This window comes from Peromyscus leucopus, chromosome 7 (genome assembly GCF_004664715.2).
Source record: "Peromyscus leucopus breed LL Stock chromosome 7, UCI_PerLeu_2.1, whole genome shotgun sequence".
NCBI classification, from domain to species: domain Eukaryota; kingdom Metazoa; phylum Chordata; class Mammalia; order Rodentia; family Cricetidae; genus Peromyscus; species Peromyscus leucopus.
Window position 1 is genome coordinate 99,154,041 of NC_051069.1, and position 23,390 is coordinate 99,177,430.

Consider the following 23,390-nt stretch of genomic DNA (forward strand, 5'->3'; position numbering starts at 1 on the left):
TTTTGTGTCCAAGCATGTGGTCAATTTTTGAGAAGGTTCCATGGGGTGCTGAGAAGAAGGTATATTCTTTTGTGTTAGGATGGAATATTCTGTAGATATCTATTAGGTCCATTTGAGTCATAACCTCTGTTAGGTCCTTTATTTCTTTGTTAAGTTTCAGTCTGGTAGATCTATCTTTTGGTGAGAGTGGTGTGTTAAAATCTCCCACTACTAATGTGTGGGGTTTGATGTGCGTTTTAAATTTTAGTAGTGTTTCTTTTATGAATGTGGGTGCTTTTGTATTTGGAGCATAAATGTTTAGAATCGAGACTTCATCTTGGTGGATTTTTCCCGTGATGAATATGTAATGTCCATCCTGGTCTCTTTTGATTGATTTTAGTTTGAAGTCTATTTTATTAGATATTAGGTAGTTACACCAGCTTGTTTCTTAGGTCCATTTGCTTGGAAAGCCTTTTCCCAGCCCTTTACTCGGAGGTAGTGTCTGTCTTTGGAGTTAAGGTGTGTTTCTTGTATGCAGCATATGGATGGATCCTGTTTTCTTATCCATTCTGTTAGCCTGTGTCTTTTTATAGTGAGTTGAGACCATTGATATTGATGGATATTAATGACCAGTGATTGTTAATTCCTGTTATTTTTTTTTTGGTTGTGTTGTGTTGTCCTTCTGTGGTGTATGTTGGTGTGGGATTATCTACTGCTTGATTTTTCATGGATGTGTTTAGCTTCTTTGGGTTGAATTTTCCCTTCTAGTGCTTTCTGTAGGGCTGGGTTTGTGGACAGGTATTGATTAAATCTGGTTTTATCCTGGAATATTTTGTTTACTCCGCCTATGGTGATTGAGAGTTTTGCTGGGTATAACAGTCTGGGTTGGTATCCGTGGTCTCTTAGTGTCTGCATGAGGTTTGTCCATGATCTTCTAGCTTTCATAGTCTCTATTGAGTAGTCTGGTGTTATTCTGATGGGTTTGCCTTTATATGTTACTTGGTCTTTTCCTTTGCGGCTCTTAATATTTTTTCTTTGTTCTGTGTGTTTAGTGTTTTGATTATTATGTGGCGAGGGGAACTTTTTTTTTGGATCCAGCCTATTCGGTGTTCTGTAAGCTTCTTGTATCTTCATAGGTATTTCTTTCTTTAGGTTAGGAAAGTTTTCTTCTATGATTTTGTTGAATATATTTTCTGTGCCTTTGAGTTGGTATTCTTCTCCTTCTTCTATCCCTATTATTCTTAGGTTTGGTCTTTTCATGGTGTCCCAAATTTCCTGGATATTTTGTGTTATGACTTTTTTGTCTTTAGTGTTTTCTTTGACTGACGAATCTATTTTCTCTATCGTGTCTTCAGTGTCAGAGATTCTCTGTTCCATCTCTTGCAATCGATTGGTTATGCTTGTTTCTGTAGTTCCTGTTCGTTTTGTCAGGATTTCTATTTCCAGCATTCCCTCAGCATGTGTTTTCTTTATTGTCTCAAATTCATTTTTCAGATCTTGGAATGTTTCTTTCATCTGTTTAATTGCTTTTTCTTGGCTTGATTTGATTTCTTCCCATTTTTTGTTCATTTTTTCTTCCATTTCTTTAAGGGAGTTTTTTATTTCCTCTTTAATGGAGTTTTTCATTTCCTCTTTAAGGGAAGTTTTTATTTCCTCTTTAAGGGAGTTTTTTATTTCCTCTTTAAGAAAAGTTTTTATTTCCTCTTTAAGGTAGTTTTTCATTTCCTCTTTAAGGAAAGTTTTTATTTCCTCATTGAGGGAATGTTTTATTTCTTCTTTAAGGGCCTCTATCATCTTCTTAAAGTCATTTTTAGGGTTGATTTCTTCTGTTTCTTCTGTCATGGAATATTTAGGTCTTGCAGGTGTAGAATCACTAAGTTTTGATGTTGCCATATAGGTCTTTATGTTGTTGCCTGTATTTTTGCACTGGCGTCTACTCATCTCTTCCTCTGTGCGGTGCAGGAGGTATCTGTGTCTGAGAGTGCCTCTCTTGTTCTAATTTTTAGTCTTTGTTTAGTAGGGGTTCTTGGTTAAATTGGTGCTATTGGGCTATTTCTTCAGGGGCAGCTGATTTCAATCGGTGAAGTATATACTTATGATTCTGGTGATCTGGTTTGATGGCTAGGTAGCGCCTTCTTCTGTGTTCCCAGTTCACGTTTTGTTCATTCATCAACTCCTCAGCTGATCTTGTTTCTTCAGACTTCAAACTCTGGGGGTCTGAATCCTCTCCTGATGGATTTCAGCTGAGCAGGGTAGTCTCACCAACACCTCCAAGTTGTTGGATTTCACAGGAGCAGCAGCTGGGCCCTGGGTTGTCCTCAGACGGAGTGTTCAGATTCGTTCTGGTTCCGTCCCACGGATAACTTCTTCCCCAGGTGTTGGGGTTAGAGGCGTCCCTGTTCCAAGCTGCGTCTGCTTGTCTCCGTCCCTGGGCCTGTCTACCTCTGCGGTCCGCCGCCGGCCCTGTATGTCCCTGTCGGCTGCCGCTGGGTCTGTCTGCCTCTGGGTGTCACCACCGGGCCTGTATGTCTCTGCCGGCTGCCGCTGGGCCTGTATGTCCCTGTCGGCCACCGCTGCCGGGCCCGTCTACCTCTGCGGGCCGCCACTGGGCCCATTTACCTCCGCTGCCGCCACAGCCACCCTCGCTCCCACCGCGGCCGCACCCGCTCCGCAGGCCTAATCTCTGCGCTACCTGACTTGTCTGTCGCTACCGCCGCTGGGCCCATCTACCTCAGCGGGCCGCCGCTGGGCCCGTCTACCTCTGCGGGCCGCCGCTGCAGGCCTACCTGCGACTGCTTGTCTCCTCCGCCGGCCTCACCCCGCCGCTGCCCTCTCCTCGCGGCCGCCGCCACAGGCCTACCTGCATCTGCTTGTCTCCACCGCCGGGCCTGTCTACCTCTGTGGGCCGCTGCTGGGCCTGAATGTCTCTGCCGGCTGCCGCCAGGACTGAATGTCTAGTTGTTTTTCTTAATCACTACTTAAACCATAGTCTATACGGCTCCTCAAGAGAAACTCATAAGCCCTAGCTGTGGTGACACTTCCTTGTTCCTATTTTCTATCCTCCGCAGCCCCTGCTTTATCAGGAGCGGGGGCAACACTTTAAACAGTACAGCTTCAGAGGAAACCATCTTCATAATAATCTACAGGTAAAAATGCCAGCAGAATAGGGTATTTCTATGAGATAATCACACTGCATTAAAGGTGGTGGGGACCCCACCCCCTACCCCCTCCACTCCCCCACCCCACCCCACCCCACTCCCCACCCATTCACACCATGCCAGATACCAGAGAAAAATGGCAGCGGCAAACATATAAAGACACACCACTAGCAAGAGACATTATGGAGCTGAAGCCCTCGGGGCCTTGCCTATCTGAGATTTGCCCATCATTGCCTTGCATTCTGGTGGGCTGATCTCCTGAAGTCAATCCCCATCTGCTGCTCCTCTGCCATGGTCACCGGCAGTTTGAGCTACAGCTACTTGGTTCATGCTTGGTTCAATTCTTTCAACACCTCATGTATTTACACCTGCACAATCTGTGTATTTCTGAGAGCCTTCTCACAAAATAAGGATCTGTCTGTTTTTTCTTAGAGTTCTGTTTTACATAGTTTGGAGGATGATCTATGACAGCCATACTTTAGGTTTAAATGAGTAAATTTATTAAGTATATAACAAGCCAAACTAAAAGAATAAATAGTAAGTGATAGGTAGATGGTTAGATGATAGATGGATGGATGAATGGATGGATAGATGATAGATGGATGGATAGATGGGTAGATGGATGGATAGATAGATAGATAGATAAGCACCAATGAATCTGGTGTTTAAAACACCTAGCAGAAATTGACTAGGAAGTGCTGTTGAAATAGTTGGCTGGACTTCCTATAAAGAGTCCCAGGCAGCAGAGTCCCCTCAGGTGAGGCTTCCAAATAAGAGAACAAATAGCAACAGATAGAGACATCATTATCAATTCTGACACCATGTGGTAGCTAACAGTCATCTGTAACTCCTGTTCTAGGGGATCTAATGTCCTCTCTGGCCTCTTTCGGTACCAGGAACACAGACATATGTGCAGGCAAAACTACCCATACACATATAATAATTTTTCATAAAATAGAATTTTATACATCTTCATTAATTGATTACAAATGTACTTGGTTTTTATTTTATTATTTTTGTTCTATTGATCAAATGCCCTCTTCCTTCTCAGAAGAAAGTATTTTGAAAGATGGGGCTGGAGAGATGGTTCAGTAGTTGAGAGCACTTGCTCCTGCTACAGAGGACCTAGGCTCAGTTCTCTGCACCCACATGGTGGCTCATAATAGTCTGTAACTTAGGTTCTGGGGGTTCTGTCTCCTTTGTCTGGCCTCTGTGGAAACAGAACACAGGCAGTATGTGTGTGTGTGTGTGTGTGTGTGTGTGTGTGTGTGTGTGTATTCAGGCAAACACACTAAAATAAGTCTTTTTTTTTTTAAATAAAGTATTATTTTCACAGAGGCAAAAAGTTTCTCTTTTTTGGAATTCTCTCCACTCTGTGTATCTCCCTGCTGTGTTGAGGGCATCCGACTGTAGGAATCACCATTTTCTGCATTTCTGCCACACACTCCTAAGAAAAAAGTTTGATTTGCTTGTTCTTGACCATCACACAGCAGGTGCACTTCCATTTCTGACCCCTTTCTGTCAGTGAGTGGACTGCTCAGTGGTAGGGAGCGGCTGGGTGCCTGTTCTCTGAGGCAGCAGGTGGGCAGTTCCACAGAGGCTCCCCACAGCCCCCATGAAGTCTTGTCCTCCTGACAACTCTGTAATGTTTCCAGGAGTGGAGGTTCAGTTGTGGCTTCCATACGTCTGTGTTACTAAATAGTTCTCTACCAACGATCATGCCAGGTCATCTCCCTCAGCAGCAGGTGAAAAACGTGTCACTCTGTGCCTTCAGCAACACTGGTGGCAGGGTGCAGCAGAAAGGGATGCAGTCATGGACACTCGCTACCTCAAGTGGAGAGGTGGGGAGGTGTCCCTAGACACCATTTATTCTGCTGAAGGATGAAGCCTGTAAGTGGCTGCTCCTCAAGAAGTCTCAGGCCAGCTCCCCACCCTACACCCTCCCCAGGACCTGCTCTGTTTTGAAAATACAGTCCCTGAGGGCAAAAGGAAGTCTCTAGTTACACAGCAGTCATACTATAGGAAGAAGTCGTGTCTCAGTTTCCACACCTCTAGGGGCTCCTCAGATGCGGCAGAGGTGAACACTAGGGGACCTTGTAAATGGAAGTTTCTTGTCCCAACCACCTGGTCCCAAATAACCAACTCAGAGGCTGAATATGAATTATAAATGATTGGTTGGTAGCTCAGGCTTGTTACCTGCTAATTCTTACATTTAAATTGACCCACATTCTTTATTTATTCTCTGCCACATGGCAGTACCTTTATTAGCATGGCATGTTCATTTCCTGCTCCCTCTGCATCTGGCTGGCGACTCCTGACTCCACCCTTCCCCTTCCCAGCATCCTTCATTTGATCGCCCCACCTAAACTTCTTGCCTGGCTACTGGACAATCAGCGTTTTATTAAACCAGTTCGAGTGACAAATCTTTATAGTGTACAAGAGGATTGTTCCACAGCAGGAGCTTCATAGACTAACCACAAGGCACTGTCACAAACTACACACCTGGTGTTATCAGGAGCCAAACATGGGACAAGTTCATGGGCTCAGAGCTAGATGTGAGGGCATCATCAAGGCTGAGAGCTGGGTTCTGCGAATGTTGTAATGGATCAGGTGTGGTTGCAGGCTCCGTGGTGAGCCCCCAAAATACTGTCCCAGGGAGGTTCTGATAGCCTCCATTCATGGCTGTGGAAGGCTCTTGAGGCTGCTTCAGCAGGGTGAGCCCCAAGCCCTAGGGCAGAGATCTGCTCTCTGTACTCCTGAATAAACAACTGAATTCTAGAATCCTTGCACCATGGAGATGCTCCATCTTGTTCTAAGGAACGATAAGAGCTGGACTTCTTGCCATGGCGTGTGGATCAGTGGGTCCTCAGGGTCTTCTTTCACAACCACTTTCTTCTGCCAGATTTGACAATCTACCCTATGTGGAAGGTAAGGCATGGACAGAGGCATGGAGGGATCTGATAGCCTGCTGTCTACATCCACTGCCCTTCTGCCTGCAGGCCTCCACTGGTCAGGTACTGGGATGGGTGCATCCTCAGTAGACTGATGAAATGGACGTGGGCTGTGACCTTTCAGGACCCACATGACCCATACAGTGTGGGGCCAGTTCCAGTTTTCAGGATGATCACAAACAGACAAAGGAACAAAAATGAGAAACAAACTAGCATCCATGGGATGGATGAGCTTGTCTGGGAGTCTCAGGACTTATGACAATGACTGTGCTGAGTGTCCCTGGTGAGACAATTTACACCTCAGCACTGTATGCTGGAGGCTCTGTTTCACACAGGAAATCTGGGTCCAGTTTTAGTGGTTTGTGAGTTTTAGAACCAGGACTCAACAACAGTTTCCAATAGATGCTTTGGGATTGAAAATATTTAGGTGGCAGAGGATATCCAGGCTTTTCCTGAGAAAGGTAATTTTTGTGGTAGGAGCCCTACCTCAGGTCACCTGCTGCTGTACTTTTTGTGCCTGACAGTGAGCTAGCTAGAGTGATAACTGTGAATGGGGAATGTATCCCCCAACGTGGGCACTGTCTTCTTCCATCCCTGTGTGACACCCTTTCTCCTGGACTAGCACATTGTTGAATGAGTGACTGAATGAGTACGTGCGCAGTCTTCTACCCTGAATGCTTTGTACTCCTGTCAAGTATTAGTGACGCTCTAGGGATGATTAGGGTATGTGTAGCACAAGCATGGATGCTAACTGCTTTGCCTCTGGTGAGGGGACAGGAGTCAGCTAGGACCTTACAGAAATGGAGACCTCAAAGCTGATACACATTTTCTGGTGGCCACCTATGAATGCAGAAACAAGTATCAGAATCCCCTTTGTAGGTCATGATGCCTAGCTTCCAGAACTCCAAGAAAGGGTACCAAGGTCGGAAGTGGAGTCTATTTGAATCCTTGAGTGTCTGCTACAGATGGAGGGGCAACATTGTGCCTGGGGCAAGGCTGATCTGCAGCACACCGCACCTGCTAATGGCCCATCACAGCTGGAGAGATGGCTCAGTGCTTAAGAGTGCACTGTTCTTCCAGAGGACTCAAGTTTGATTCCCAGTACCCACATCTGAGGCAGCTCTCGACTGCCTGTAACTCTAGCTCCAGAGGATTCTACACCTGCATTCACATGCACATATTAGTGCACAGACATACATGCAGAGTTAAAAATAAAAAATAATGGAAATATTAAAAACAACCCATCAGGCTCCCTCCTTGGTGCTGGTACCTGGTGTTGGCATTATCTCCAGGCTGACTCCCATAAGTCCTATATAAGGTTTAGAGGAAGGATAGGGTCAGTGCTGTCTTGGACACAAGTTCTGGAAAAGCTGTTCTTTGAGACCCAAGGATCTTACAGAGGGTAGGGAACACTGGGGAGAGGGCCAGCCTTGCCCCCAGAGTCGTCGCTGTGGGGATGGTGGAGCTCTTTTGTAGAACCTCTGCTTCTCTGGGGTTGCAGCTTTATGGGAAAAGAAAGGGCACACTTCTTTTTTTTGTGTGTGTGGTCTGATCTTTATTTTATATCTAGAATCCACCTATGAGTGAGTACATACCATAACTGTCTTTCTGGGTTTGGGTTACCTCACTCAGGATGATTTTTTCCGGTTCCATCCATTTGCCTGCAAATTTCATGCTTTCATTGTTTTTCTCTGCTGAGTAGTACTCCATTGTGTATATGTACCACATTTTTTTCATCCATTCTTCCGTTGATGGGCATCTAGGTTGTTTCCAGGTTCTGGCTATTACAAATAATGCTGCTATGAACATAGCTGAGCATGTATCTTTATGGTATGAATCAGCATTCCTTGGGTATATGCCCAAGAGTGGGATGGCTGGGTCTTGAGGAAGTTCGATTCCTAATTTTCTGAGAAACCGCCATACTGATTTCCACAGTGGTTGTACAAGTTTACATTCCCACCAACAGTGGAGGAGTGTTCCCTTTGCTCCACATCCTCTCCAACATTGGTTGTCATTGGTGTTTTTGATCATAGCCATTCTAACAGGTGTAAGGTGGTATCTCAGAGTCGTTTTGATTTGCATTTCCCTGATGATTAAGGATGTTGAGCATTTCTTTAAATATCTTTCAGCCATTTGTAGTTCATGTTTTGTGAATTCTCTGTTTAGCTCTTTAGCCCATTTTTAAATTGGACTGTTCAGTACTTTGATATCTAGTTTCTTGAGTTCTTTATATATTGTGGAGATCAATCCTCTGTCAGATGTGGGGTTGGTGAAGATCTTTTCCCAATCTGTTGGCTGTCTTTTTGTCTTATTGACTGTGTCTTTTGCCCTGCAAAAGCTTCTCAGTTTCGAGAGGTCCCATTTATTAATTGTTGTGCTCAGGGTCTGTGCTGTTGGTGTTTTATTTAGGAAATGGTCTCCAGTGCCAATGCATTCAAGAGTGCTTCCTATTTTCTTTTCTATTAAGTTTAGTGTAACTGGATTTATGTTTAGGTCTTTGATCCACTTGGACTTGAGTTTTGTGCATGGTGACAGATATGGATCTATTTGTAATCTTTTACATATTGACATCCAGTTATGCCAACACCATTTGTTGAAGATACTTTCTTTGTTCCATTGTATAGTTTTGGCTCCTTTGTCAAAAACCAGGTGTTCATATGTGCATGGATTAATGTCAGGGTCTTCAATTCGATTCCATTGGTCTGTATGTCGGTTTTTATACCAGTACCAAGCTGTTTTTATTACTATAGCTCTATAGTAGAGTTTGAGGTCAGGGATGGTGATGCCTCCAAGGGTTGCTTTATTGTATAGGATTCTTTTAGCTATCCTGGGTCTTTTGTTTTTCCATATAAAGTTGAGTATTTTTCTTTCCAAGTCTGTGAAGAATTGTGTTGGGATTTTGATGGGGATTGCATTGAATCTGTAGATTGCTTTTGGTAAGATTGCCATTTTTACTATGTTAATCCTACCTATCCATGAGCATGGGAGATCCTTCCATTTTCTGAAACATCACCCTTTACAATAGCCACAAATAATATAAAATACCTTGGGATAACACTAACTAAACAAGTGAAGGACCTTTTTGATAAGAACTTTAAATCTCTAAAGAAAGAAATTGAAGAAGGGCACACTTCTTAAGCCCTCTCCTGACTACCAAAGTTGAGCAGTCTGGATAGGGATAGACTCGAATAGAAGCAAAAAGGTCTTAGTTACTGTACTGTTCCTGTGATGAAACACCATGACCAAGGAACTTATAAAAGGGAGCCTTTAATTGGGGTTTACTTACAGTTTCAGAGACTTAGCCTGTGATCACCATGGTGGGAAGCATGGCCACAGCAGGCGTGGTGCTGAAGCAGTAACTGAGAGTTTACGTCTGATCCTTGAGTTGCCAGCAGAGGCTGGGCCTGGTGTGGGCTTTTGAAACCTCAAAGTGACATACTTTCTTCAACAAACCCACACCTCCTAATGTGGTGGTATTGTGTTCCCTGAAATATTGTGCACCCTAATAAACCTATCTGGGGTCAGAGACAGAACAGCCACAATATTAAACATAGAGAATAGGCAGTGGTAGCACACGCCTTTAATCCTAGCATGCCAGAGGCAGAAATCCATGTGTTCAAGTATACAGCCAAGCATGGTGACTCATGCCTTTAATCCCAGAAAGCGAACCTTTAATCCCAGGGAGTGGTGGCAGAAAGCAGAAAAGTCTATAAGGCATGAGGACCAGGAACTAGAGGCATTTGGCTGGTTAAGCTTTTAGGCTTTGGAGCAGCAGTTCAGCTGAGACCCATTCTGGATGAGGACTCAGAGGCTTCCAGTCTGAGGAAACAGGATCAGTTGAGGAATTGGTGAGGTGAGGAAGCTGTGGCTTCTCTGATCTTCCAGCACTCACCCCGATACCTGCCCCAGGTTTGTTTTTATTAATAAGACCTTTTAAGATTCGTGCTACATCCCAATCCTTCCCAAACAGTTACCAACTTTGAAAAAGCATTCAAATTTATGAGCCTTTGGGGCCATTCTCATTAAAACCACCACAGTAGCCACAAGGAAGAAACAGCAGCAGCAACAAAAGATGGCCATGGACTCACCATGGTGAATGAGACAGTCCAGAAACGTGGCTCTCTGGGGTAGGGGCAGATCAGGGAAATAGGAGACAGGCATGGAGAAGGGTGTGGGTGTGAGTTGAGCAATGAGAAAGTAAGAGTACTCTGTGGAGACCTAGGAGGTAGTGCAGCACCTGCGGATCCCTGGGAAGGTCAGGAGTTGAAAGGAAGGACATTCTACCCTCAGGAGTCTCAGCAAGGGAACAGGCCATGTATACTGGATAGCAGCAGGAGCCAGGGACGCATGGGATGAATGAACTCGAACTTCATGCATGGGTTGTGCATTAGCTTTGTGTGACAAGAAAATACCTGAGAGCCAGGTGTGGTGGCACACACCTTTAATCCCAGCACTGAGGAGGCAGAGGCAGGAGGATCTCTGTGAGTTCGAGGCCAGCCTGGTCTACAGAGCGAGATCCAGGACAGCCAGGGCTACACAGTGAAAACCTGTCTTGAACCCCTCGCCCCCCCCCACCCCCAAAAAGCAACAAAAAATATATGAGACAGGTCTTCAAAGGAAGTAGAAAGATATATTTAATTGACAGTTTTCAAAATTCAAAGTCTAAAGATTTGTCACATGGGGTAGAGGTACCCTTTATGGAGGTAGCGACTGCCTGTCCTGGGAATGAGTACTTGTGCAAAGTCAGGAAGCAGAGAGAGACTGGGTGGGCTTCTCCGGTCCTTTGAGGACATGTTCGCAGTGATCTAAAGACCCCCACCAGACCTCATCTCTGTGCATGCTGTTACCATTAAGATGTTTTTCTCGATCACTTCCCACCAGATTTCCTGAGACAAGGTCTCAGAACTTGGTACTCCCTGCTTCAGTCAGACTGGCTCTCAGGAGAGCTCCAAGGATCTACCTGGCTCTGTCTGTCCTTCAGGACTGGGGTTACAGGCATACACTGCCACATCTGGCTGGGAATCCAGACTTCGGTGCTCATGCTTGCCCAACAACACCGTACCCACAGAACCATGTCCTCATCCCTAGACCCCACCTCCTAAAGGTCTATGACACCTCCATATATCACTTCTGGAGGACCAAGTCTTCACATATGGACCTTTGGAAGGGCACTCAGATTATAGTCCCACCATAGTGATTTCAGCAAGGTAGGATGTAGTTGATGTTTCTGCTGATGTATACAGTTCATCATAGATATTGCTGTTCTCTATCATCCCCAAACTGGACCCACCACAGCCCCCCAGACCTGCCTTGGCCATGGCTGTTGAGTCCTGACATTGTTTTACGTGGGTAGTGTACTGCCGAGGAAAGTAGACTCATGGCATGGCAGCTTGTGATGGTGTAAAGGAGGTCCAGTTCCACCTGTCTGAGGAGCTCAGTGGCCCCACGTGATTGCTTAACAGCCCGGACCAGCAGAAGACTCCATTAGAAACCCTTCCCTCCTTCCAGTCTTGACAGGGTCTCACTCTGTAGACCAGGCTGGCCTCGGACTCACAGAGATCTGCTGACCTTTGCCTCCCAAGTGCTGGGACTAAGGTTGCTCATTACCACACCCACTTCATGTTTTTTTAATCTTGTTCTGTAACCCTTTCTTATAGAATCATTCTCCTTTTCTTCTATTTTATAATATTCAGTTGTTAGTTTTGAAATCCCTGTGAAGAATTATTAGTAAATACCAATCCAGGCTGGTCCCATTAAAACAAAACAAAACACAAAAAGCAGGAACTGGAATGGTTCAGCGTTAAGAGTGCTGATTGCTCTTCTAGAGGACCAGGGTTTGATTGGCAGCACCCAGGCCAGGTGGCTCCTAACTGTCTGTCACTCCAGTTCCACGGAATCTGATACCCTCTTATGTCCTCTATTGGTACTGCACACATATGATGTGCAGACGTACATGCAAGCAAAACACTCACATACATAATAATAAAATAATAAAGAAGCAAAACAAAAACAAAAATAAAATCTCAATCTCAGCTCCAGTTCATGCAAGCTGCCATCCTCTTATCCCTCCCTGTTCTTGAGGCCAGTGAGGGGCAGGCGAGCCTCGCTGTTTCCAGGGTGTGAGCCATGGCTCTAGTTGGACAATAAAACAACACTGTCTATGTATTTTTAGAGACAACCAACAGGAATCATGAACACTAGGTCCCATCACTTGCCCTGGCTGGCTATATTAACCCTCTAGTGGTCCTCTCCTCCTCTACCTCCCCAAGTCATGGGCGAACTGTGGGCAGGAAGTCCTGGGGTGATGGTTCATAGCAAGGGTCAGACAGTTTGTCTCCATTATTTTGGGGCTTTCTTTGTAACAGACCACCACCTGCTGCCTCTAGGTTTTTGCTGCCAGTTTCTGAGGCAGTCATCTCAGTCCCCGACTTGTGCAGATGGCAGTGACTGCGTGGGCCATGGCTGAGAGACACTTGGACGATCTGCCCTGGCCTGTGGGGCTACCCTTGGCACCCCTCTCTCCACCTCTTTCCTCAGGGCCCTGGTTCTGGTCCTGCGGTCAGACCAACATATCCTGCAGGATGGTAAATGGGAAGATGGTAGAAGTGGGCAAGTGGCCATGGCAAGTAAGCATTCTTTTCCTGGGAATGTACGTCTGCAGCGGCTCCGTCATCCACCACCATTGGGTCCTCACCGCTGCACACTGCTTACAGAGGTCAGCCGGGGGTTCATCCTGGTCTGGGGTCTTTCTTTCAGGCCTGGGGGTCGTGGTGAATCTGGGATCTGGGAATAGAGAACATTACCCTAGGCAGCCTAGTGCTCAGAACCCTATCTCTGTAGCCATTCCTGGTCTTACTGCCGATCTGCTTCTTCCTGGGCCTGCAGATCCAAGGACCCAGCTAACTACACCGTAAAGGTGGGTGTCCAGAACCTCCCAGATAACAGCTCGGAGCTCATGATCACTAAGATTGTGATTCACGAGAACTTCAACAATCACATGTCTCACAACATCGCCATCCTGAAGCTCAAGTACCCTGTTACCTGGTCCCCTCTCGTCCAGCCCATCTGTCTCCCCACCACCAATTTCAAGCCAGCCGTTGGCACCATGTGTTGGGTCATCGGGTGGGGACAAGAAAAGACTAAAGGTGAGTGCAGTAGAGCAGAGGTCACTCATTCTCTTCTGTACTCTGTCATTTGCAAGCATTTCCTGAGCACATGCATATGCCCATAGAGAGATGCAGTATTTGAGCAGAGAGACAAGAGACCTGTGAGGACCTCAGTTTCCAAAGTTAAAATTGTTTGTTTGTTTGTTTACTTATTTATGTGTATGTGTGTGGGAGTACCTGTGCCACAGTGTATACCTGAAGGTCAAAGGGCAACCTTCAAGGAGTTGGTTCTCTCTCTATCGTATGGGTCCCGGAGAGTCAAGCCCAGGTCATCAGGCCTGATGTGCTTGCTAAGCCATCTCACCAGCCCCCAAAGTTAACTTAGATCCTACACCAAGTCTTTAGCCTGCAGCAGAGTAGGAACTTAAGTCTTTGGCTATTTACAAGGGATCTGTGTCTGCAGGTATGCTGAGGGCTTTCACCTCCATGTGTTCTGAAGCATTGAGGTGGCCTCTAGTCAATACGCACGCATGATTCTCAGAGAGGCAGCCCTGTTGGTGTTATCTGGAGTTCCTCCAACCTTTCAGCAGGCAGCAGGTGCCACATCTAGCCTCTAGGGTCTTAACACCTTTCCTAAGAGCAGTGCACCAAGGCTTAATCTCACAACACCTGAATGGTTGGGAAACATCTCCTTGTTCTCACTCATATGTAGGTTTCACTTCACATCCGTCCCTGGGAGACTTTCGCTTAGCTTTTTCCTTTTGTTTTGTTTTATGTTTTTTTGGTTTTTTCTTTTTTCTTTTCTTTTTTCTTTTTTTTTTCTTTGGTTTTTGGTTGTTGTTGTTTTATTTTTTTGTTTGTTTTGTTTTGTTGCTTCCCCCCCCCGGAGCTGAGGACCGAACCCAGGGCCTTGCACTTGCTAGGCAAGGACTCTACCACTGAGCTAAATCCCCAACCCCCGCTCTTTTCTTTTCTTTTTTTTTTTTTTTTTTTTTTTTTTTTTTTTTTTTTTTTTTTTTTTTTTTTTTGAGGCAGAGTCTCTTTACATAGCCCTGGCTATCCTGGAACTCACTCTGTAGACCAGGCTGGCCTCAAACTCAGAGATTCATCTGCCTCTGCCTTCCAAGTGCTGGGATTAAAGGTGTGTGTCATCCCCAGTTCTTGGCTTAACTTTCTTAATGAGTAGGGACATTTTTGAAAGCCAGGCTTCGACCTGCAGCTTTTATGAATGAGCATCTCAGGACATGACCCTGCCTCTCTCTCTCTCTCTCTTCTCTCTCTCTCTCTTCTTTTTTTTTTTTCCAAGACAGGGTTTCTCTGTGTAGCTTTGGAGCCTGTTCTGGAACTCACTCTGTAGACCAGGCTGGCCTTGAACTCACAGAGATCTGTCTGCCTCTGCCTCCCAAATGCTGGGATTAAAGGTGTGGGCCACCACCACCCGGTGACCCTGCCTCTCACATGCACAAATGTGAATGACTCTCTGAATTGGAAATAGGTTCCAAAGTTGAGGTCATAACTAGATCTTTCTCTCTGTAGAGGCCAAGAAGACCCCCTACAGTGTCCAGGGCTTGGCTGTCAGGATTGTGAACAATGAAATCTGTAACCATCGGTACCAGTTCCTCCTGATGAAGAACCAGAAGACGTTCATTGGGAATGACATGCTGTGTACAAGCTCAGAATGGGGCCTGGACACTTGTCAGGTGTGGAATAATGTGCAGACGGGGTGGGGAGCAGGCAGTATGGGGGTCATGCTTTCCTTTCCATGTGCTCATCAGAGATTGTCACAACAGTCTGATTTGTTCTGGTATGAGAAGAAAAAGTTTGTTATTGTGTGCTGAAACATGATGGGACTTAGAAAAGTTTGTGTCTTAGAGGAATGGCAGTCCATCACTGTCCCTGCAGGGAGTGTGGTAGTAGGAAGGCAGGCCTGTCTCTAAAGCAGCACCTGGAATCACAAACAGGAAGCAGAGAACACACTGGGGATGGCGGGAAGCTTTTGAACCTCAGTGACTGCCCCTGTGACACACTTCTTCCAACAAGGCCACACCTCCTAATCCTTCCCAAGGAAGTATTCAAACATGAGCCTTTCGGGGCCATTCTCACCCAAAACACCACAGGTGTGAAATGGTTTTTGTCCCTGCTACAGACAACTCTTTGTGACAACTCTTTGTGTGTGTGTGTGTGTGTGTGTGTGTGTGTGTGTGTGTGTTTTAAAGATTTATTTATTATGTATACAGTATTCTGCCTGCAGGTATGCCTGCATGCCAGAAGAGGGCACCAGATCTCGTTACAGATGGTTGTAAGCCACCATGTGGTTGCTGGGAATTGAACTCAGGACCTCTGGAAGAGCAGCCAGTGCTCTTAACCTCTGAGCCATCCCTCCAGCCCCCAACTCTTTGTGTTTATTTTTTATTTTTTAAAGAGACACTCACTAAGTAGCCTTAGCTGGCCTGGAGCTCACCATTTAGACCAGACTTGCCTTAAAACTCACGGAGTTCTACCTGTCTCTGCCTGCTGGAGTGGTGGGTTTGAAGTCTTGCACCATCATGCCCAATTCCACCATTTTAGTGCTCCTGAATATTAGCCACATGCCTGCAGATCTGGGCCAGGCATGGCAGACAGTTTTGCAGAAATGATAGCATTCTGTAAGCTTCAGCCACTTGCTTTTTCTAGTCAATATTGTTTTTGAGATACATACTTCATTTTTTATTACAATATTTTATTTATATTATGTTTATAGGTGTTTTGCTCACATATATGTCTGTGTAATGTGTGACTGCCTGGTGCTTGAGAAGGCCAGAGAGGGCATCAGATCTCCTGCAAGTGGTGTGTTACAGATGGTTGTGAACCACCTGGTGGGCACTGGGAACCGAACCTGGGTCCTCTGCAAGAGCAACAAAGAGTCTTGACGGCTGAACCATGTCCCCAACCCCCAGATTCATATCTTCCTGAGCACATGTCTTAATTTCCCTCTGAAAGTCCCTACTCTCTTGAATGTAAAAGACAGAACTCCTCTGGGGGAAAACAGAGTTCTTTAAAGAAAACATATTTGTGAACAAGAAAAACAATAAGTATTCTTGGACCAAAGGTTTATATGCCAAAAAGTATGTAAGTTAAAAAGTAGGTTTTTTTTGTTTTTTGTTTTTTGAGCTGAGGACTGAACCCAGGGCCTTGCACTTGCTAGGCAAGCGCTCTACCACTGATCTAAATCCCCAATCCGTTAAAAAGTAGTTTTAATACTTGACAGGATATCTGTGAAAAGGAATGAATTCATCACTGCTGCACCAAAGGACAGTGGGAAGTTCTCCCAGAGGTCTAACTGGAGTGACAGTGTAGCCTCTGGCTTTACCTTGGCTGCTTTTGTACCTGGTAACATTATCTAGATTGCCCAACATTCTAGAAAAACAACTAGTTGGGTTTAATTTATTTACATCCAACAAACATTGCTGGGCTCTAGGGTGCAGTCAGGTCCAGGAAAGGTTCTGGCCTCTGGGAACAAGCAATTGTCACGCAGAATAAACCATGGAGCCTACTCCCAGTGAGGCCGGGCTCCAGTGTAAGTTTAGAGACGGCTCACTGGTTAAGTCCCTTTGTGCTAGCAGAGGACCCCATTTTTTTCCCAGGGCCCACATGATGGCCGATCACCATCCATAACTGCAGTTCTAAGGAATCCGGCACCCACTTCTGACCTCTGAGGATACTAGGCACACATGCAGTGCGCAGACAGACATGCATGCAAAATACTGATACACATAAAGTAAAATAAATCAATCTTTTCTTTAAAGGTGTTTAGACCAAGTCATTCTCTCTGTTAAGTTCTAGTGTGAGAACCCATATACTTCACTTGGGAAATAAGTTGTTCATGTTTTGGAACACTTGAAGTATCAGAAATTACCTCCCCCTTGAAGGTTGAGTTGAAGTTGCCAGGAGGATGTGGACAGACATGTTTTCTGTTGAGGGATTGTTCTTAGACACTATTGTAAATTGTTTTACTCATAGTCATTGGGTTAATCGATTTCCCATCACTCTGCAATCTTAAACTTTTTAATTACGTGTATTTATTTATCTGTGTGTGGTGGGGTGCGTGGATGCTATGGTTCATAGAGAGCCACTTGTGGGAACTGGTTCTCTCCTTCCCCCACGTGGGTCCCAGGGATTACACTCAGGCCACCCTGCTTTCACCTCCCTGACCCTCCTCTGTCCCCTTCTGAATTAGTCTGGATCATTTGCATTTTCTTAAAAATAATTCACCTGAACTGGATTTAAATCCACAGAGGTTGTAAACAGTCTTAAGGTTCTGGGAGAGAACATTTTCTAGGCATAGATCCTCTTCTCTGTTCTTATTCAAACCAGAGGGTAATGGTGTGTGTTATCCCGGCCGCCGCCAGCTTCATTTCCCAATTCAATGACTTCTTTGCTTTCTAATACATGAATTATCCTTACTAATTCCTTTTCAAGTGTTTTGAGCCTAATGTTCATGGACAAATGATTGTTGATGTTAATGAATAATTTATTTTCCTTCTTTTGTTTGATGCTAAAACTTCTTGCAGTCCTTAACTAAAATTTGCAACATTTAGGCAACATTTGTGGGCTTTGTAATATGTGGCATTCTATGCTTCTATATCTAATTATAGATTTAGATTCTGTTTCCACTGTTAACATTTTTGAAGGTTAGCTTTCATTTTTCCATTGAAATATATATATATATATTCACACCAAAAATATTTTGGTGTGAAAACCAAGTGTCCACATGCAATAGATGTCTGTCTGTCTGTCCTCTAGTGTCTCTCTCCACATGTTCTTTCTGCCTCTAGACCTCTAACAAGGACTCCCATAGTATAACTGCTGGCCTCACTATGGCTTGGTTTTCCCCTTTGTCTTTCTGTTACAGGCATCTGTATACTCCCTTCTGTTTAATGCATGTCCTTAAAGATGTTTCTGTCTTTGGAGAATACTTAGTGCTCTTAATATAGTTTATTTTAGATAAACAATATTGTCCTACATATCCAGATCATCCCATATTCTTCTCAGGATGTCTATTTGTTTGAGAAAGGACCCATGTGGCCCAGACTAGCCTCAAACTCTATGTCTTTGAGGATGACATTGAACTTCTGATCTTCCTGCCTCTATCTGAGGGCTGGGATTATAAGGATACCACCATGTTCATGTAACTCTGAGGATCAAACCCAGGTCCTTGTGCATATTCAGTAAGCATTCTCCCAACTGAACTACATCTCTATCCCCAAATGTCCTATCTTAATTCATCAACTATTTTCAATAATATTTGGTGTCTTTTACTTCCTGGATAGTCTCTATTTAGATGTAATTAGGCTGAACATATTCCTCTTCAGGACTATGGATTTTGAAGATTCTTTTTGAAAAAGATTTCATTTTCCAAGTGAGCTCCAGGAAAGGCGCAAAGCTACACAGAGAAACCCTGTCTCGAAAAAACAAAAAAACAAAAAAAAAAAAAAGATTTCATTTTCATTTTTAATTATGTGTGTGTGTGTGTGTGTGTGTGTGTGTGTGTGTGTGTTGTCTGTGTGTGGGTTTTTCCATACAACTGTATGGTGTCCATCCATCCCTGGGAACTAGAGTTACAAGTAGTTGCAAGCCACACAGTGTGGGTGTTCTGGGAAAACTTGGATCCTCTGGAAGAGCAGTACATGCGCATAACCTAGGAACCATCTCTCCAGTCTGTTAAAACCTCTTTTTAAGATGTGTTTCATCTCAAGACATAAATATATGGCTCTGTATGTTTTTAATTCGTTTTGTCTTTTTCACTGTTCATGTTTAGAGTTTTGCTCTGGAGTTTGTGCTGGGATTCAGTTTCATTCATCTCCATCCTAAGAGCCAATTTCTTTACCCTCAGTAACATGTACCAAGTCCCTCGCAGACATTCACCAGGCTATGGGCTTTGCACTGTCCTGTTGGTTGCCTTTCCTGTGTGTATGGCAGTACATATCCTGTTTCTATCATGGTAAGCTTTGGAATATATCTGTCTGCTTGGTCAAATCTGCCCCCACACTGAGGCTTCCAATTTTCTCTTCTTTCTCCAAAAAGTCCATGTAGTTCATGGCCTCTCATTCATCAGTATCGTTTTAAAATCAGATTGCCAAGGAACTGAAAAAGCCCTGCACTCCTTTCAACGGGTCGATTTCTAACAGTAATTTAATAATTGTCATGGTTCTAATCTTATTTATGCTTAACTCTATACTGAATAGAGACAAAATGTTTTTTAACTGTGTCTGGAGAATGAAAACTAAAACAACCAACATGTCTTCTCCTCCTAGCAAGCCTGAAACACTTGTATAGATCAGGGAGCCTCAAGGGCAGGTTCCCTCTCAGGCCTTGAAGCCTGGGACTTCGTCTCTGGGTTTCTGCCAGCAGCCACGTGCATGCTGTTCCTCAGACTACTTCAAACAACTCAGCTCATTTCTTGGAATCACACAGTGTGAAACCAGCCTGTCCATGCATGTGTGGTGTGTGTTTCTACTCTGCCCTTGCTGTGCGGGGTAATTTTGGGCAGGGTATTTCCCAAGGCTTCCTCCTTTGGAGTTCTCCTCTGGATGATGGCAAGCAAGGAAGGCTCTAAGTTGTGCTTTGGTCTCCTGAATCTGTGAACAAGGCTGTGAACTTGAAGCTTGCTCTCACAGGATTTGATACAGGCTTTGGACTAAAAGCCAACTCCTGGGATCTCCTGACTTTCTGGATTCCACTCCCCATTCAAGTTTGGGGCTTCGAGGAATCTTTACTTTCCCGTACTCTCGTGCATGCAATTAAGATGCTATTTTTGGAACAAGGCAGTGGCTCAGAGGTTAAAGTACTTGCTGTACAATGGTAAAGGCCAGGGTTCAAATCCCCAGAACCTATAAATGCTGAGTAGGTGTGGCAGCCTGCAGATAATTCCAGCCTCAGATGGTGTGGTCATAGGATCCCTAGAGCAAGCTGACTCATAAAACTAGCAATCTGGGGTGGGGAGAGCACTGGATTTGACTGAGATTCTGCTTAAATGAATAAGGTGGGAGTGATGGAAGATGATTCCAGACTTAAGCCTTGGGCTTCTACATGAAAGCTTATACACATATGCACATGTACCCCCATACATGCAAACATACACAGCACACATATACGCATACATGAAAGTGGGAAAAGAAGTAAAAAGATGTTTTTAAAAAAACACAAAAAAAAACAAAAAAAAAACACATTCTTTTTTGTTTTTTTCCGTTTGTTTTGTTTTTTCAAGACAGAGTTTCTCTGTGTAGTTTTGGTTCCTGTCTTGGATCTCGCTCTGTAGACCAGGCTGGCCTCGAACTCACAGAGATTCGCCTGGCTCTGCCTCCCGAGTGCTGGGATTAAAGGCGTGCCCCACCACACCTGGCCAGCAACAGCATTTCTGTGCACTGGTGGAGTCTCTGTTCTTGTCCTTCGGCAGAATTTTATGGTTGTTTTCCTTAATTGTCTTCCGTGTCCTTCAAAACATCATGTCCTGGGAATCTTTTACGTTATGTTAAAGGATAAATTTACTAAACTCTTTTCCTGGTTCATAAAGTTTCAAACGTTACAGAGAAATGTAGAAGGGCGAAGGGCTTTTTTTTGTTTGTTTGTTTGTTTTTTCTTATGCTGGAGATAGCGTCCAAGGTCCCGTGCATCATAGGTGAAGGCTCTGTCACTGGGTGGTAGTGAAATCCCATAAAAAGAATTTTTAAAATCCTAAGAAACCTACTGTTACCTTTTGATGTATGGCACTGTAAAGGGTCTTTTTCTGCATTTACCTGTCTGTACACCCAAGCAGGGGAGCTGGCTGGCGCTTCTAAGATCGCCCCCTGTAAGCAAGACCGTGGGAAAGAGCAACAACTGTACCTTGGAGGCCCCCCAGAGCTTCGGGAGGGCTCAACCATCAGAGAGCTAGCAGAACAATGGAGAGGCCACTGTGGACCCAAGCTTGGACCTTAGCACAGATTTATATGTCACAGGACGGGTTCAGAGGCAGGCCTCATTCTTGGGGACAACAAAGGCCTAATCTAGCGAACACTGCTGCTTCTTGACGCCTCCCTTCCTCTCCCCCCGCCCGCAGGACACCTCTGGCAGCTCCCTGGTTTGCCAGATGAACAAGACCTGGATCCAGATGGGGGTGGTAAGCTGGAACTTCGGCTGCGGCCGCCGCCAATTCCCAAGCATCTACACCAGCACCTCCCACTTCACCCAGTGGATCAAGAGACAGATCGGCGACCTGCGGTTTGCCAGCATGGCTGTCCCCCCCTTCCTGAGCCCGATCATCCTCACTGGCTACATCTTGCTGGTTTCCCTGGGCTCCCTGTGGCTCTTGTGAGCCTGTTTCTGTAACAGTCATTCCCACAGACCGCTTCTCCCTTCTCTCTGCTCCGCCCTCAGAAGTGGACACCGGAGGCTGAACAGGACTTCAGGACAGAGGGACTCTGGGGAAGGGTCCTAGACCCACTGTGGGTTTTGCCCGCCAGTTGTTCAATGAAGATGCTCTTGAACCTTTTGAGCCATTTGAAGTTATCACATTCTTGACTTTGACCAAAGCCCTAGAACACTCCCCTCATAAAACCTGGCTGTTTCTCAAGCTGAGCCTACTTGGATACTCTTACTCTCTGTCTGTCATAGGTGTGGTGTGCGATCTTGGGATGTTGTTCCCTTGTAGTTTTATCTTAAAAACAAACAAACAAACAAAACAACAACAACAACAAAAAACTTCTAGCCCGGCAGTGGTAGTGCACACCTTTAATCCCAGCACTCAGGAAGCAGAAGCAAGCAGATCTCTGTGAGTTCGAGGTCAGCCTGGTCCACAGAGCAAGTTCCAGGACAGCCTCCAAAGCTACAGAGAAACCCTGTCTTGGAAAAACAAAAGCAAACAAACAAACAAAAAACAACAGAAACCTTTTATGTGTATGTATGTATGTGCATGTGGAAGTGAGAGTGTCAGATTTCTCTCAGAGCTGGAGAAATTACAAGTGGTTGTGGGCCACCCCATGTGACCACAGAGACTCAAACTCAGGTCCTCCACAAGAGCAGTACACACTGGTCCACCTCTCCAGCCTGTAGCCCCCTCTTTTGCTCACTGGGACTTGAAGTCCCCACTCTGTGAACCCAGCAGTTCAGCAGCTCCCATGTTCCCAAGGCCTCTTCCCTGTGTCTCTGAGACCGTCTTTCCGCAGGCCTTTCTGTAAGGACTGACTTCTTTCTAGGAGACTTCCCAGGGCTGGATCACAGGCTTGCCCCTCCTGGCTGGGTTCTGGTGCCTGCCTGTCTCTGCCAAACCCTAACTTTGCCCTGAGTGGTTCTAGACCCCAGCCTGTCCCTCCTCTATCTCTGGTAGGGGTGGGTGATGTGAGTTCCTGCTTGAGATGTATGACGGACATGACTGTATCCTGGGCTCTTGGGCTGATTCACCCACCTCCATCAGTGACCTCCTCGGGTCTGCCAGCTCAGAGCAGCAGTTCCCCTGTCCCCATCCGGAGGTCAGAAATGCGGCAGCCCTGTCTGCATTTTCCACTAAATGGCCTGCTCAGGTGTTTCTCCTGAGAGCGTAGGCCTTGACAGCTTGATCCCACTTTCACTTTGTCTATTGGGCTGGAAAATTCCCATATCCTTGCACCAAAGCTTCCAGTAGTATTCCACATTACTTTTTTTTCTTTTTTTAATATTTCTTTATTATGTATACAGTGTTCTGCCCGCAGGCCAGAAGAGGGCACCAGATCTTATTGTAGACGGTTGTGAACCACCATGTGGATGCTGGGAATTGAACTCAGGACCTCTGGAAGAGCAGCCAGTGCTCTTAACCACTGAGCCATCTCTCCAGACCCTCCACATTACTTTATAAACGTGATAACTGTGCTGTTGAACCATCAACATGTTCCTCAAATGTCCAGTGACCTTCTGCTCTCGCTGTTGACCGATGGACACCATCACCTCTCATTATGGTCCCAGTAAGTGGATCTAGAAAGCACACCGCTTCAGGTGGTCTGGGCTTTGAAAACTGTTACTAAAGCCAAGCTTGGTGGTTCACAGCTATCTCCCCAGTACTTAGGAGGCCAAGGTAGGATAGCTGTCAGTTTGGGGCCAGCCTGGGCTACATAGTGAGACCCTAATGAACACATTAGTTTGCTTTAGTGTCCTAAGACCTGTGCTTTCAAGATAGGATGGCCATTTTTACTCTATCAGTCCTACCA

General features: G+C 45.3%; 1 protein-coding gene and 1 long non-coding RNA gene across 2 annotated transcripts in view; one reads left to right on the plus strand and one right to left on the minus strand.

The window, feature by feature from the left end:
• Window positions 1-5,873, minus strand: part of LOC119088373 — a 10,423-nt gene extending 4,550 nt beyond the window's left edge. Inside the window, exon 1 of the long non-coding RNA XR_005092046.1 lies at window positions 5,640-5,873. This is a non-coding gene — a long non-coding RNA (uncharacterized LOC119088373). The remainder of the gene's footprint in view (window positions 1-5,639) is intronic.
• Window positions 5,874-5,927: 54 nt separating this feature from the next.
• Window positions 5,928-21,789, plus strand: LOC114685376 (serine protease 46). The gene is made up of 5 exons (XM_037208265.1): window positions 5,928-6,065; window positions 12,626-12,803; window positions 12,974-13,233; window positions 14,731-14,894; window positions 21,272-21,789. The coding sequence occupies exons 1-5, from the start codon at window positions 5,981-5,983 to the stop codon at window positions 21,524-21,526; spliced, it is 942 nt and encodes a 313-aa protein (XP_037064160.1). The 5' UTR covers window positions 5,928-5,980; the 3' UTR covers window positions 21,527-21,789.
• Window positions 21,790-23,390: the final 1,601 nt, after the last annotated feature.